The 11,314-nt window shown below is 34.6% G+C and overlaps 3 protein-coding genes across 4 annotated transcripts in view; all 3 read left to right on the forward strand.

The window, feature by feature from the left end:
• Positions 5,477 to 8,318, forward strand: LOC104731674 (4-coumarate--CoA ligase-like 6). Its single transcript, XM_010451124.2, has 6 exons — positions 5,477 to 6,651; positions 6,849 to 7,038; positions 7,308 to 7,453; positions 7,556 to 7,623; positions 7,777 to 7,879; positions 7,973 to 8,318. Exons 1-6 carry the CDS (start codon positions 5,581 to 5,583, stop codon positions 8,096 to 8,098), a joined length of 1,704 nt encoding a protein of 567 aa, XP_010449426.1. The 5' UTR covers positions 5,477 to 5,580; the 3' UTR covers positions 8,099 to 8,318.
• Positions 8,380 to 10,714, forward strand: LOC104731675 (26S proteasome non-ATPase regulatory subunit 13 homolog B). Its single transcript, XM_010451125.2, has 6 exons — positions 8,380 to 8,617; positions 9,014 to 9,460; positions 9,653 to 9,733; positions 9,825 to 10,021; positions 10,114 to 10,213; positions 10,336 to 10,714. The coding sequence occupies exons 1-6, from the start codon at positions 8,468 to 8,470 to the stop codon at positions 10,519 to 10,521; spliced, it is 1,161 nt and encodes a 386-aa protein (XP_010449427.1). The 5' UTR covers positions 8,380 to 8,467; the 3' UTR covers positions 10,522 to 10,714.
• The window catches only part of LOC104731676 (vacuolar protein sorting-associated protein 25), a 2,240-nt gene continuing 1,800 nt past the window's right edge, over positions 10,875 to 11,314 (forward strand). Inside the window, exons 1-2 of one of the 2 annotated variants that reach the window (XM_010451127.2) lie at positions 10,875 to 10,965; positions 11,213 to 11,288. In XM_010451127.2, coding sequence (XP_010449429.1) covers positions 11,230 to 11,288 — 59 coding nt within the window. In that variant the 5' untranslated portion in view covers positions 10,875 to 10,965; positions 11,213 to 11,229. Of the gene's footprint in view, positions 11,029 to 11,212; positions 11,289 to 11,314 lie in introns of both variants that reach the window. The other variant, XM_010451128.2, reaches the window with a different exon arrangement.

Genomic DNA, 11,314 nt, shown 5'->3' on the forward strand with positions numbered 1-11,314 from the left:
TTCCTTGAATTCTTCCAGTCACTAAATACATCTAACCGGGTCTTATCGACTTTGGAAAAAGGATAAAGTATTGGGTCCTTCTTCTTTTCGGCCGTGTAAGGCGGCTGAGTGTGAATAGAAGGAATTGTATTTCGTTCACTTTTTCTTTGCACACCACCAACATCATCAGATTTAATCTTCTTTTTCTGTGGCTTTACAAAACAAAAAAATTTCGCACTTTATATCGATACACTGGAAAACATTTTAAATATCTCATAGAAATAAATAATTAAGTTAGATACATACCCCTTCTCTAGCTTGAATATCAGCATCTGGGTTGTCACTTGGTTTACGCTTCTTCCTCTGTAGTGCCTCAAGAAAATCACAATTTTTTGTAAAACATTTAATAAAATGTAAAACATTATACAACTAGTTACTAACCTCTTTTCTGTTCATAACATCATCATCACCATCATTGCTTTGCTTACACTTTCTCTGCAGTTCATCATTTCTTGGTTTACTTGATGAAATCTTTTAAAATACTCACTACAACTATATAAAAAATTAATGATTTACCTGTTTTCTCTCTCTCAAAACTCTCTTCTTACTGCTTGCTCCCTTCTCTTTATCAATGCTTTTATCTTTTCCACTATCCTCATCTTCTTCAGAAAGAAGATCAAATTTTGGTGTAGAAGGGCGTGGAGAAGGAGATTTATCCTTCAAAGATGATAACAATTGTGGTTTACAACAGGCTTTTAAAAGGATATTTGAGAACTTATAAAAATACTAGATATATGTACCTTTGGTGTTTCTTCAAAGTAATTACCATCATCACCACCAGTTTTTTGAGTGTTTTCATCATCTGCAGCGTAGCTCCCATCTTGTGTGTTTGATGGACGGACAGAATCTGCAGACTGGCTTTCTACGAAATCTTCTCTAGCAATATCTCCATCAACATTTTGTTTGCCAGCCTGCAACAAAAAAAAAGAACATATAACAACATCATTTTTAAGGTTTTACATTCTGTTTCAAAAGGGTTTTAAAAGGTTTAAGTCACTATGGTTGCCCTTTAATCAGTGTTATGCTGTAAATCCGTTAAAAACACTTTTTAAACAGAAAAACTTTTAAAATAGATACTGACCTCTTCATTTATAACCTCTTCATTTCTATTCTGTCCATCTTCATCTTCGTGAGACTGCAAAGGGAAAAGAAAAAAAAGGACCTCAGTTTAAAGAGTTTAGTGTCGAATATATGCGAAAAGGTGCGATCTTGTAATCTTACTCCTTTATCCTTATCTTTCCCTGATGTGGTTTTGACAGCTTCTTCAATGGCTTCTAGTCTTTTGTTGAAGTCATCTAACATAAAGAGGATTATGTCAAGTTTTTCTGAATCTGACAAATTTTTCTCCATTTTCTCTTGTTTCTCAAAGTCTGGCAATTTTTCCCCCATTTTGTCACCCAACTCTCCCAAAGCACAGTAAATATCAACTAATCTTGTAGACCATTCTTCTTTCTTCAACCTATAGCCTTTCATAACCAAGCCAATAACTTCTTCAAAATCATTGTCATCTTTATCAACCAAATGCTTATATTCTTCTGGATCTCCAATTATTGTTTTGACTTCAACCTACAAAAATAATCAAAATCCATCAAAACAAAACTCATCAAATATAGATAACCAATGAATAATCAAAACTACACTTTTAATAGAATTCAAAACTTACACAAGTTGCTGTCTTAATAGCTTCAACAACATCATCAAACCTTGCATAACGACTTGATTGCCAATTGAGAATCAGTGGATAGAATGTTCTTGAAAAATTACATCTTATCGCAAATTTATCACCAAAAATTGGAACAGCACTCAAGGCCCATATATATAATGCCATGGGAAATCCCTTGACACTATACTGACCTTTGAACCAAGTATTTTTATCGAATTTCTGAATGCATGTGGCGAGAATGTTATACGCTTCCTTGCCCCATGGTTGGGCTGTATACATCTCGAAATCTGATGCATGCTTCAGCCTAGACAGAGGTATCTTCTCTGTTGAATTTGGTGTCATCAAAATACCTTCTGTTAATACCACTGCAGCGAGGCATTCCTTTTCCTTGTCATCCAAAGGTTCTTCACCCTCTTCTGGTTCATTAAATAGTCGATATTGAAGTTGAGTTAAAGTGTAATCTCCTCTCACCGCCCAAGAATATGGTTCACTAATTGGATCTTTTCCGTTATTCCTTGGTTCTCTATGAATAGGTTCGCATTGAATCCCTATGTTTAATAAAACAATGATGTTAGTTTGTTCAAACTTTGCCTAATATAAACTGTTCTAAAACCCTTTTAAATCCCTTTTAAAACTCTTTTAAAACTCTTAAAAGGTTTTAAAAGAGTTTTAAAAGGGTTTAAAAACTTCTAAAACAGGAAAAACCCTTTTACAATAGTTTTAAAAGGTTTTAAAAAGGTTAAAAACCCTTTTAAAACCCTTTTAAAACCATTTTAAAACCCTTTTAAAACCCTTTTAAAAACCTTTTAAAACTATTGTAAAACCCTTTTAAAACCATTTAAGAGTTTTAAAAGAGTTTCAAAAGAGTTTTAAGAGGGTTTTAAAAGGGTTTTAAAACATTTAAAACGGGAAAAACCCTTTACAATAGAGTTTTAAAAGGGTTTTAAAAGAGTTTAAAAGAGTTTTAAAAGGTTTTTAAAAGGGTTTTAAAAGGTTTTTAAAACCATTGCAAACACTTTATAATTACCTGTTGTAAGGAAGAACTCTCTCATGGAAAACCGAAGAGGTTGCATGTCGACTGTAAACCATAAGTTTCTCCCTCTTGTCTTCAGCCTTCTCAGCATCAAGTAGTGGAATATTTTCCCAGAAAATCCAATGTCTCTGGCAGAAAGATTGATGATGTGCCCAAGGAAGGAAGATTGAAGCTTCGTGAAAGATGCTTTTCCTAATGTATGTTTAACTTTGGCAACTAGGCTTAAGTCCGAATGTTGACATATGTTTGCTCCAACAATTGGTTCTAAACCCATACCATATGTTGGTTCTGGTAGTGCAAGGGGTTCAAAATCAGTTGATGCCATCTGTTAAAGAAACACACTTAATTAGACTTTTCAACGGATTTACAAGAGTTTTAAAAGGGTTTTTAAAAATCAACATCACACGTTATCGATCTGAAGTCATCTTATCAACACACTTTATCGACATAATTCAACTACGACCGATCTAAAAATTGATATCAAATGGTTTAACAGGGACTTTCAAAAAGTGTTTTACAAGAGATAACAAAAATCCAAATTTACAAGACTTTACTAATTTCAAATCCATATCAAACACAATTATCGATCTGAATGCATCAGATCTGAATCTGGATCGATATCAAAGAAACTGAAGAGGCTTTTAAAAACTGTTTTAAAAGAACATAAATCCAAATTTAAAAGAGTTTACATATTCCAAATCGATATCAAAGAAATCTAAAAGCCCTAAATTTAAAAAAGCGATAGTCCAAATTGATAAACCCAGAAAGAAAAAAAGAAAGAATGAACCTGCCTGCGATAGAACCAGAATCAATGTCGGGAATTACGTATACGAGAGACGAAAGCGCAGAATCGCCGCGAAGAAGGATCGAGATTAGCCGCGAAGAAGAATCGTGAATCGCCGCGCAGAATCGCCGATGAACGAAGGAGAGAGAATCGTCGGTTGAGGAAGGAGAGAAGCACGGCGAGTGGAGAGAAAATTAGGTTTTCTTCATTAAGGGTAAAAAAGTCTTTTTCACCCAAAAAAGGGGTACCTTTAAAAATGGACCCTTCCCAAGGGCATTTTTAAAAAGTGGAAGGGAAAAAGGGGCATTTTTGCTTTTCCCCCATCTATATATACATTTTTGGAGACATTTAGCAAATAAATCCTAGAGTTGCTACTTATTTACAAGGAATGCCATTACCATTAATTTTTATATTGAAATTTAAAACCAATATTTTGGGTTAAACAAAATTTCCTAAAATATCTCCTTAATCAATCAATGACTAGTTACAATATCTAATTAAATTAATTACAATATCTTCAATTAATTATTTACTATCCTTATAACCAAACACAATTAAAAGTTTTTGTTTGAAATATAAAATAATATTTTTTAATTAAAATTACGATTTTCTTATCATCTTTGTTTGATTTATTTAGTTTACTTGTTTTAATTCATCATAAAATACGTAAAATTAATGTAATTATATTTTTTCTTGCATTTTTCGTTATTGGATTTTGAAAAACATGCATGTCTTACTTAAGCAAGGAAGAAAAATTGTGTTTGGGTATGTAGCCGGATGAGTTTGTGTATTAATAAAAATTGAAAATTATATCATTAATTTTAGTAAACCATCAGTTCATTATTTTGTTAACACCATCGACTTAGAATATTAGGTATATCTAATTGAGTTTATTAAATTATTATTAAAATAAACAAGCAATACTATGTTATATCACGAGTTATATTCTGAATTTAACAATTTAAACTGGTGAACCTAAATTTTTAAACCAATAAACCTAAATAATTTATTAATATTTTTGAAGTATATTTTTGTTTATGCCCTTTAAGTTTTACTTATTTAATTTTTTTTTACAACATTAACCCCTAAAGCAATTCCATAAATAACATTGCAGAGAAACTCAAATACTAAACTTTCTTAAATTGACCAACATTTGTTACATTTATTGCCATAAAATCTTAACAACATCTATACATTCATATTTTTCCAAAAACAACTCCACCCATTAAAGTTTTAACCCATTAAATCTCCAAAACTATTTTTATGGATGCTAGAATCTCTCAACTTTAAATGATATACAACAGATTTTTCAAACAAAAGTTTACAATCTCCATAATTATATTAACATTAATAAATTTCCTAAACCGAAAATCCAATTATAAAATGTCACATTAAATATGTTGAAACCCCCCTCTCATATAATTTGGTTTATTTTTTATTTTTTGAGGAAGTACCAATAAAATTAAAATTCTATTAATTATCATAAACTATATATATTGACATGGAAAAATTATAAACTATAAAAATATGCTAATTTGGTAAAACAATTAACATAATTGAACTTGATAAAAAAACTTATTTTGATTTTTTTTTACGCAAAAACTTATTTTGATTTTAGTGAGATGGGTTGGCATTAATCCCATATTGGGAGTTAAGTGGAATTGTTTTTTTTTTAAATACTTTTAGATGTGTACCAAAAGATAAATGTATTATTATACTATACATATACCACACCGGTTAAAACCTTGAAAATATTATAAAAATCATATACTTTGAATACTTATATCAAATACCTGTAAAATTTTATATTTTTAAAATTAATAAAATAATAATAAAATAACAAATAAATATAATATAAATTTTAAAATTTTAAAATAAAAAATATTTTTCACCGCGAGTTAAATCCTAGTTATTATAGAGAGGAATATAAGAAAATGTAACTCTTTTTTTTTTTTACACTTTTGGCTTTTTATAAAAACTAGCCGGGCGATTCCGTCGGTCGTCCATTAGAAGATTTGATCGCAGCATAAAACTTCAGTCAGTGCTCGTACTCTCTCTCTAATGGCGGCGACTCATCTTCACATAACCCCAAATACTAAAACCCAAACATCATCACACCAAAACCCTCCCTTTTGGTTCTCTCCCAAAACAGGAATCTACACCAGCAAATTCCCCTCCGTCCACCTCCCCGTCGACCCGAATCTCGACGCCGTCTCAGCCCTTTTCTCTCACAGTCACCACGGAGATGTCGCCCTCGTCGATTCCTTAACCGGGTGTTCTATATCTCACATTGAGCTTCGGGTTATGGTTCAATCCATGGCGGCTGGGATTTATCACGGTTTAGGTGTTCGTCAAGGTGACGTTGTATCCCTCGTGTTGCCTAATTCAGTCTACTTCCCTATAATTTTTCTCTCTTTGGTTTCGCTTGGTGCCGTTGTTACTACCATGAATCCTTCGAGTAGTTTGGGAGAGATTAAGAAGCAAGTTAGTGAGTGTAATGTTGGTTTAGCGTTTACTTCTACTGATAACGCTGAAAAGTTGAAGTCTTTAGGGGTAATGGTGATTAGGGTACCTGAAAGTTACGATTTTGATTTGATTAGAATCGAGAATCCTAAGTTTTACGCTATAGTTAGAGGAAGGTTCGGATTTGTTCCCAAACCGTTGATTAAGCAAGACGATGTAGCTGCAATTATGTATTCCTCTGGGACTACTGGAGCTACTAAAGGAGTTTTGTTAACTCATAGGAATTTGATAGCATCAATGGAGCTTTTTGTGAGGTTTGAAGCTTCGCAATACGAATGTCCTGGCTCGAGTAATGTTTATCTAGCAGCTTTGCCATTTTGCCATATCTACGGGTTATCACTCTTTGTGATGGGATTGTTGTCTCTGGGATCAACCATTGTTATTATGAGGAGGTTCAGTGTTAATGATGTTATTAATGTGATCGAAAGGTTTAAGATCACTCATTTTCCAGTTGTTCCACCTATGTTGATGGCATTGACTAAGAAGGCAAAAGGAGTTTGTGGGGAAGTGTTTAAAAGTTTGAAGCAAGTTTCTTCTGGAGCAGCCCCTTTAAGTATGAAATTCATTGAAGATTTCCTTGGGACTCTTCCTCATGTAGATTTGATTCAGGTCTCTGAATTTATTTATTGTTGCAAGTGTCTTTTAATTAGCAGTTTTTTTTAGTAAGAAGTAAAATCTAGATTTTTAACTTTGCTTAAAAGGAATGAATAATTCTGAATTTATGAGGCTATGACTTTTGAGTTGCACTAGTGTTTTGTTTACATTTGGCTGAAAGAGTATATGTATGGGATCGCGTTTTGTTCCAGGGGTATGGAATGACTGAATCAACCGCAGTTGGAACACGTGGTTTCAACTCGGAAAAGCTTAGTAGGTATTCTTCTGTGGGACTACTTGCTCCTAATATGCAAGCCAAGGTAGTCGATTGGAGCTCTGGTTCTTTCCTTCCACCAGGAAACCGTGGAGAGCTCTGGATACAAGGTCCCGGTGTCATGAAAGGTATAGATTCTTCCTATTGTACTATCTTGCCAAAATAGTTGAGATTTTCCTTTTTATTATATAAATAAGTCTCGTGTCAAAGATACAAATCACTGGGAAACTCTTGCATCCTCATAAATGCAAATATAGATTGGATCTTCCAACTTTCCTCTGGCTTATTTTGGTGATTGTGTTGATAGATTAGGCTTATAATCTTGTTCTTGCTTGTGTGTTACATGTTTTTCATCAAACAGTTTAAAATTTACTTTCATCATTCATTTGTCTATCAGGATACTTGAATAACCCAAAAGAAACTCAGATGACAATTGTTGAAGATAGTTGGCTACGTACTGGGGATATTGCTTATTTTGATGAAGATGGTTACTTGTTTATTGTTGACCGGATCAAGGAGATTATAAAGTACAAAGGGTTTCAGGTAAGAAACAGTTTTCCCAAACCCAAAACCATCTACATTACTTTCGTTTTTCAGCCAACTGTAAAATAGGACATGTTTAATCTTTGAAATTGTGTTTTGCAGATCGCACCAGCAGATTTGGAGGCTGTTCTTGTTTCACATCCTTTGATTCTCGACGCTGCAGTAACAGCGTAAGTTCGGACGCCCAAAGCATAAATATAATCGTGTAATAAGTGAAAGATACTGCAAATCCGGTTTTTGACAATGTGACTGGAGTCTGTTATTCTACTAAAAAAGTATCCAAATTTGTGAACTGTATTCTAACAAAAGACTTTGCATTTCAGTGCACCAAATGAAGAATGCGGAGAGATTCCCGTAGCATTCGTTGTCCGGAGAAAAGAAGCAGCACTTTCGGAACAAGATGTAATAAGCTATGTAGCTGCTCAGGTCAGGTTCCCACTTATTCAAAAAGGCTTTTCCCGTCATTAATAATGATCAATGAATCTGAATGGACCGATGGATCCTTGTTTTGGTTGCTAGGTTTCACCGTATAGGAAAGTGAGGAAAGTGGTGATGGTTAGCTCTATACCAAAATCTCCAACTGGGAAGATATTACGAAAGGAACTAAAGAAAATTCTGACAAACACTATCTCGTCAAGACTATGATACTATAATAGCGCACGGAGAGATCCACGAATATAGCCTTCAATTCAATTATTCTTTTGTTTTGTAGCTTCAAAAGAAACGAAGCAGTGTGTGTGTTCCTTTGAGTAATTGAATAAGAAGAGCATTATAATTTATAACTCAACCTGGAAACAAGAATTTGTTCTGAGCCCTAAATTGTAAATTGTCATTAAATTTTATTCACAAAAAGGTCCTTATAATCTTTACTTTTGCATTTATCGCCCAATACTTGTCTTTGAGCTCAAGAAATATAGTTTACTAAAAAGGCTGGGTTTTTCCGGAACTTCTCTTTTACTCCCAAAACTGATACAAGATCGAAGCTTTTTAATCTGTTTCTTCGAAAAATCTGCCATGGCTGCTCTACAGTACCTTGAATCGCAGAAAAATGCGCATCCGGAGCTTGGCGAATGGTACAATTCGCTCGCAGATCTGTACCAGAAGAAGCTCTGGCACCAGCTCACCCTTAAGCTCGAGCAGTTCATCGCTCTTTCAGTTTTTCAGGTCATTTACTTTCTTCAATCGATTTAAAATTTTCATTCTTTAGTAAATTGTTCTGGAATAATTAGGGTTCATAGATCTCGAGAAAGTTGGTAGGAGTCGTCATGTCATACTTGGGTTTACAGAGATCTAAGGGATTCGTATCCGACTGTGGATTTTTATGAGTTGGGTGTTTTTCTAGATTCATTGAAAAGCTTTGTATTGGTGAATTATCGCACTTCTGTGACGAAAGCTTTTGAAATTTTTAGCGCAGAGATATAGATGAACTTAGCTTTTACGAGGTTTAAGGGCCTTTTGTGTTGCTATGTTCTGTAGGTTGTCTGCTAAACCCCATGATTTGGTAAGGGTTTATAGATTTGTTAACGTGTTTTCCCCGTTTTATGTCCATGATCCTCTCAGGATGGAGATGCTTTAATACAGCTTTACAACAATTTCATTACTGACTTTGAGACGAGGATCAATCTTCTGAAGCTTGCTCATTTTGCTGTGGTAGTCTCGAGACAGTACCCTGAGAAAGATGCTGCTGTTAGTTATCTTGAAGGAGTGATTGAAAAGCTTAAAGCTACTAAAGAGTCACGGATAAATGAGCCAATTTGCTATGTAGAAACACAAATATCTTTGTTCAAGCTTGAGCAAGGTGACCAGAAGGAGTGTAAGAAAATCTTGGACGATGGAAAAAGCTTGATTGATAGTATGACTGACATTGATCCATCAGTCTATGCCAACTTCTATTGGGTGTCTTCTCAGTACTATAAGTTCCGTCAAGAATTCTCTGAGTTCTACAAGAATGCTCTTCTTTACCTCGCTTATACCTCTGTGGAGTCACTCTCGGAATCGTTTAAGCTGGTATGTCCTTCTGAATATTCTAAATCTTGTTGGAATGTTTAATATATATGGTCTTTGCGATACCAAATGGCCTTTTAGCAATTTCGGATAAGTGTTAGCTAGCTATGGAAGGAAAATGATTATTTCTGGAACCTGCTTTGTATTCACCAATGATATTGTAGTGCTAATATCATATACTTTTGGGTCTGTCAGGATCTGGCATTTGATTTGTCGCTTTCAGCTCTACTTGGAGACAATATCTATAACTTTGGGGAACTGTTAGCGCATCCAGTTGTAAGTTTGCCTTCACCCTCCGTATTAGTGTACTACAAATTTCTTCATTGAGGATAAAAGAGAACACTGAATGTTATATTTCTGATGGCAGTTGAAAAGTCTACTTGGAACAAATGTGGAATGGCTTTACCACATTCTACAAGCATTCAACCACGGTGATTTAGTTCAGTATCAAGAACTTTGTCGTGTGCACAACGCATCCTTGAGCGCTCAACCAGCACTAGTTGAGAATGAGAAGAAACTATTAGAGAAGATCAACATTCTCTGCCTTATTGAGATCATTTTCAGGTAATTTATTGTCTCTTTGGGAAACATCTTACACATATACAGACGAAAGAGAAATAGTACTTAAATTGTTTATGACCAACCATCTGCCACAGCCGACCTGCTGAAGATAGGACCATACCTCTGAGTGTCATTGCCGAGCGTACTAAACTTTCAATCGAAGATGTCGAGCACCTTCTCATGAAGAGTTTATCCGTGAGTACCTTCTCTTTCCTCTCTCTCTCTTTCTGTCTGCCCCATTCTTGGATTTTCGTGAATGTTATGTAGTGAATTTATATCGGATCATTATGAAAACTGAGGAGAATGAGTGATTGCAGGTGCACTTGATAGAGGGAATATTAGATCAAGTGGATGGAACAGTTTATGTCTCATGGGCGCAACCCAGGGTGTTAGGGATTCCGCAGATCAAGTCATTGAGGGATCAGCTAGACAGTTGGGTCGATAAAGTTCACACTACATTGTTATCTGTTGAGGCCGAGACACCTGATCTTGTTGCAGCTTAAAACCCTTGTTTCCTCTTTTTTCTTCTTCGTTGTCTGTTTAAGCTATAGATTGTAACATTCTCTGAGGGGATTAAATGCAAGTTCTATTTAAGTGTTTTAGGAGCTACAGTTACTTTTAAACCTTTGTTCTTCACAGACATAAAATGTATCCTCCTCTCTATTCGTCCATTTCAGGGTGATCCAATTTAGTTGAGTTTCATCTTTTATAATTTTATTGTTTCCTTTAGGCTTAAGCCTATTTGACATATTCTTAAGTAGTGGAATGAATCCAAATTGTCAACTACTAATTTATAAGTGTTGGGTCCTAAGGCTAAAATAGTCAAAACATATTAACCCCAATTAATCATCGTCGCTTAAATCAAAAGTACCGATTTTGAGATTTTGAAACAGAACACCGAAGTCTCTCAAAGACTCAAACTTTCAGTTACCCCATCTGTCTGCCTCGTAAGCTGCTCGCTCTCTAATGTTCTGTCTTCTGGGGGAATAGATTTTTTTAGGGAATCATCGGTATGTGTTATGTGTCGTTGAATTGACAGAACCCAGATCTAGTTTCTTCTAAAAATTCAATAAATTTGTGATTGTTGTTTCTGGGTTTTAGATTTTTCTAGTGTTGGGGTTTTGGTGATTCGATGTTTAATTGCTAGATACTAATACTTCAAGTTCATAAGTATGGTTGCTGCTTTGTGAATAGATTTGGGAGGTCCAAAGATGCAGAAACTGGCTGATTTCAAGCTTCCTCAGTTCTTCAATTATCCTCCATACTTCACGTATTCAATCTCTCTTCTTCAAGTTT

This window comes from Camelina sativa, chromosome 12 (genome assembly GCF_000633955.1).
Source record: "Camelina sativa cultivar DH55 chromosome 12, Cs, whole genome shotgun sequence".
NCBI classification, from domain to species: Eukaryota; Viridiplantae; Streptophyta; class Magnoliopsida; order Brassicales; family Brassicaceae; genus Camelina; species Camelina sativa.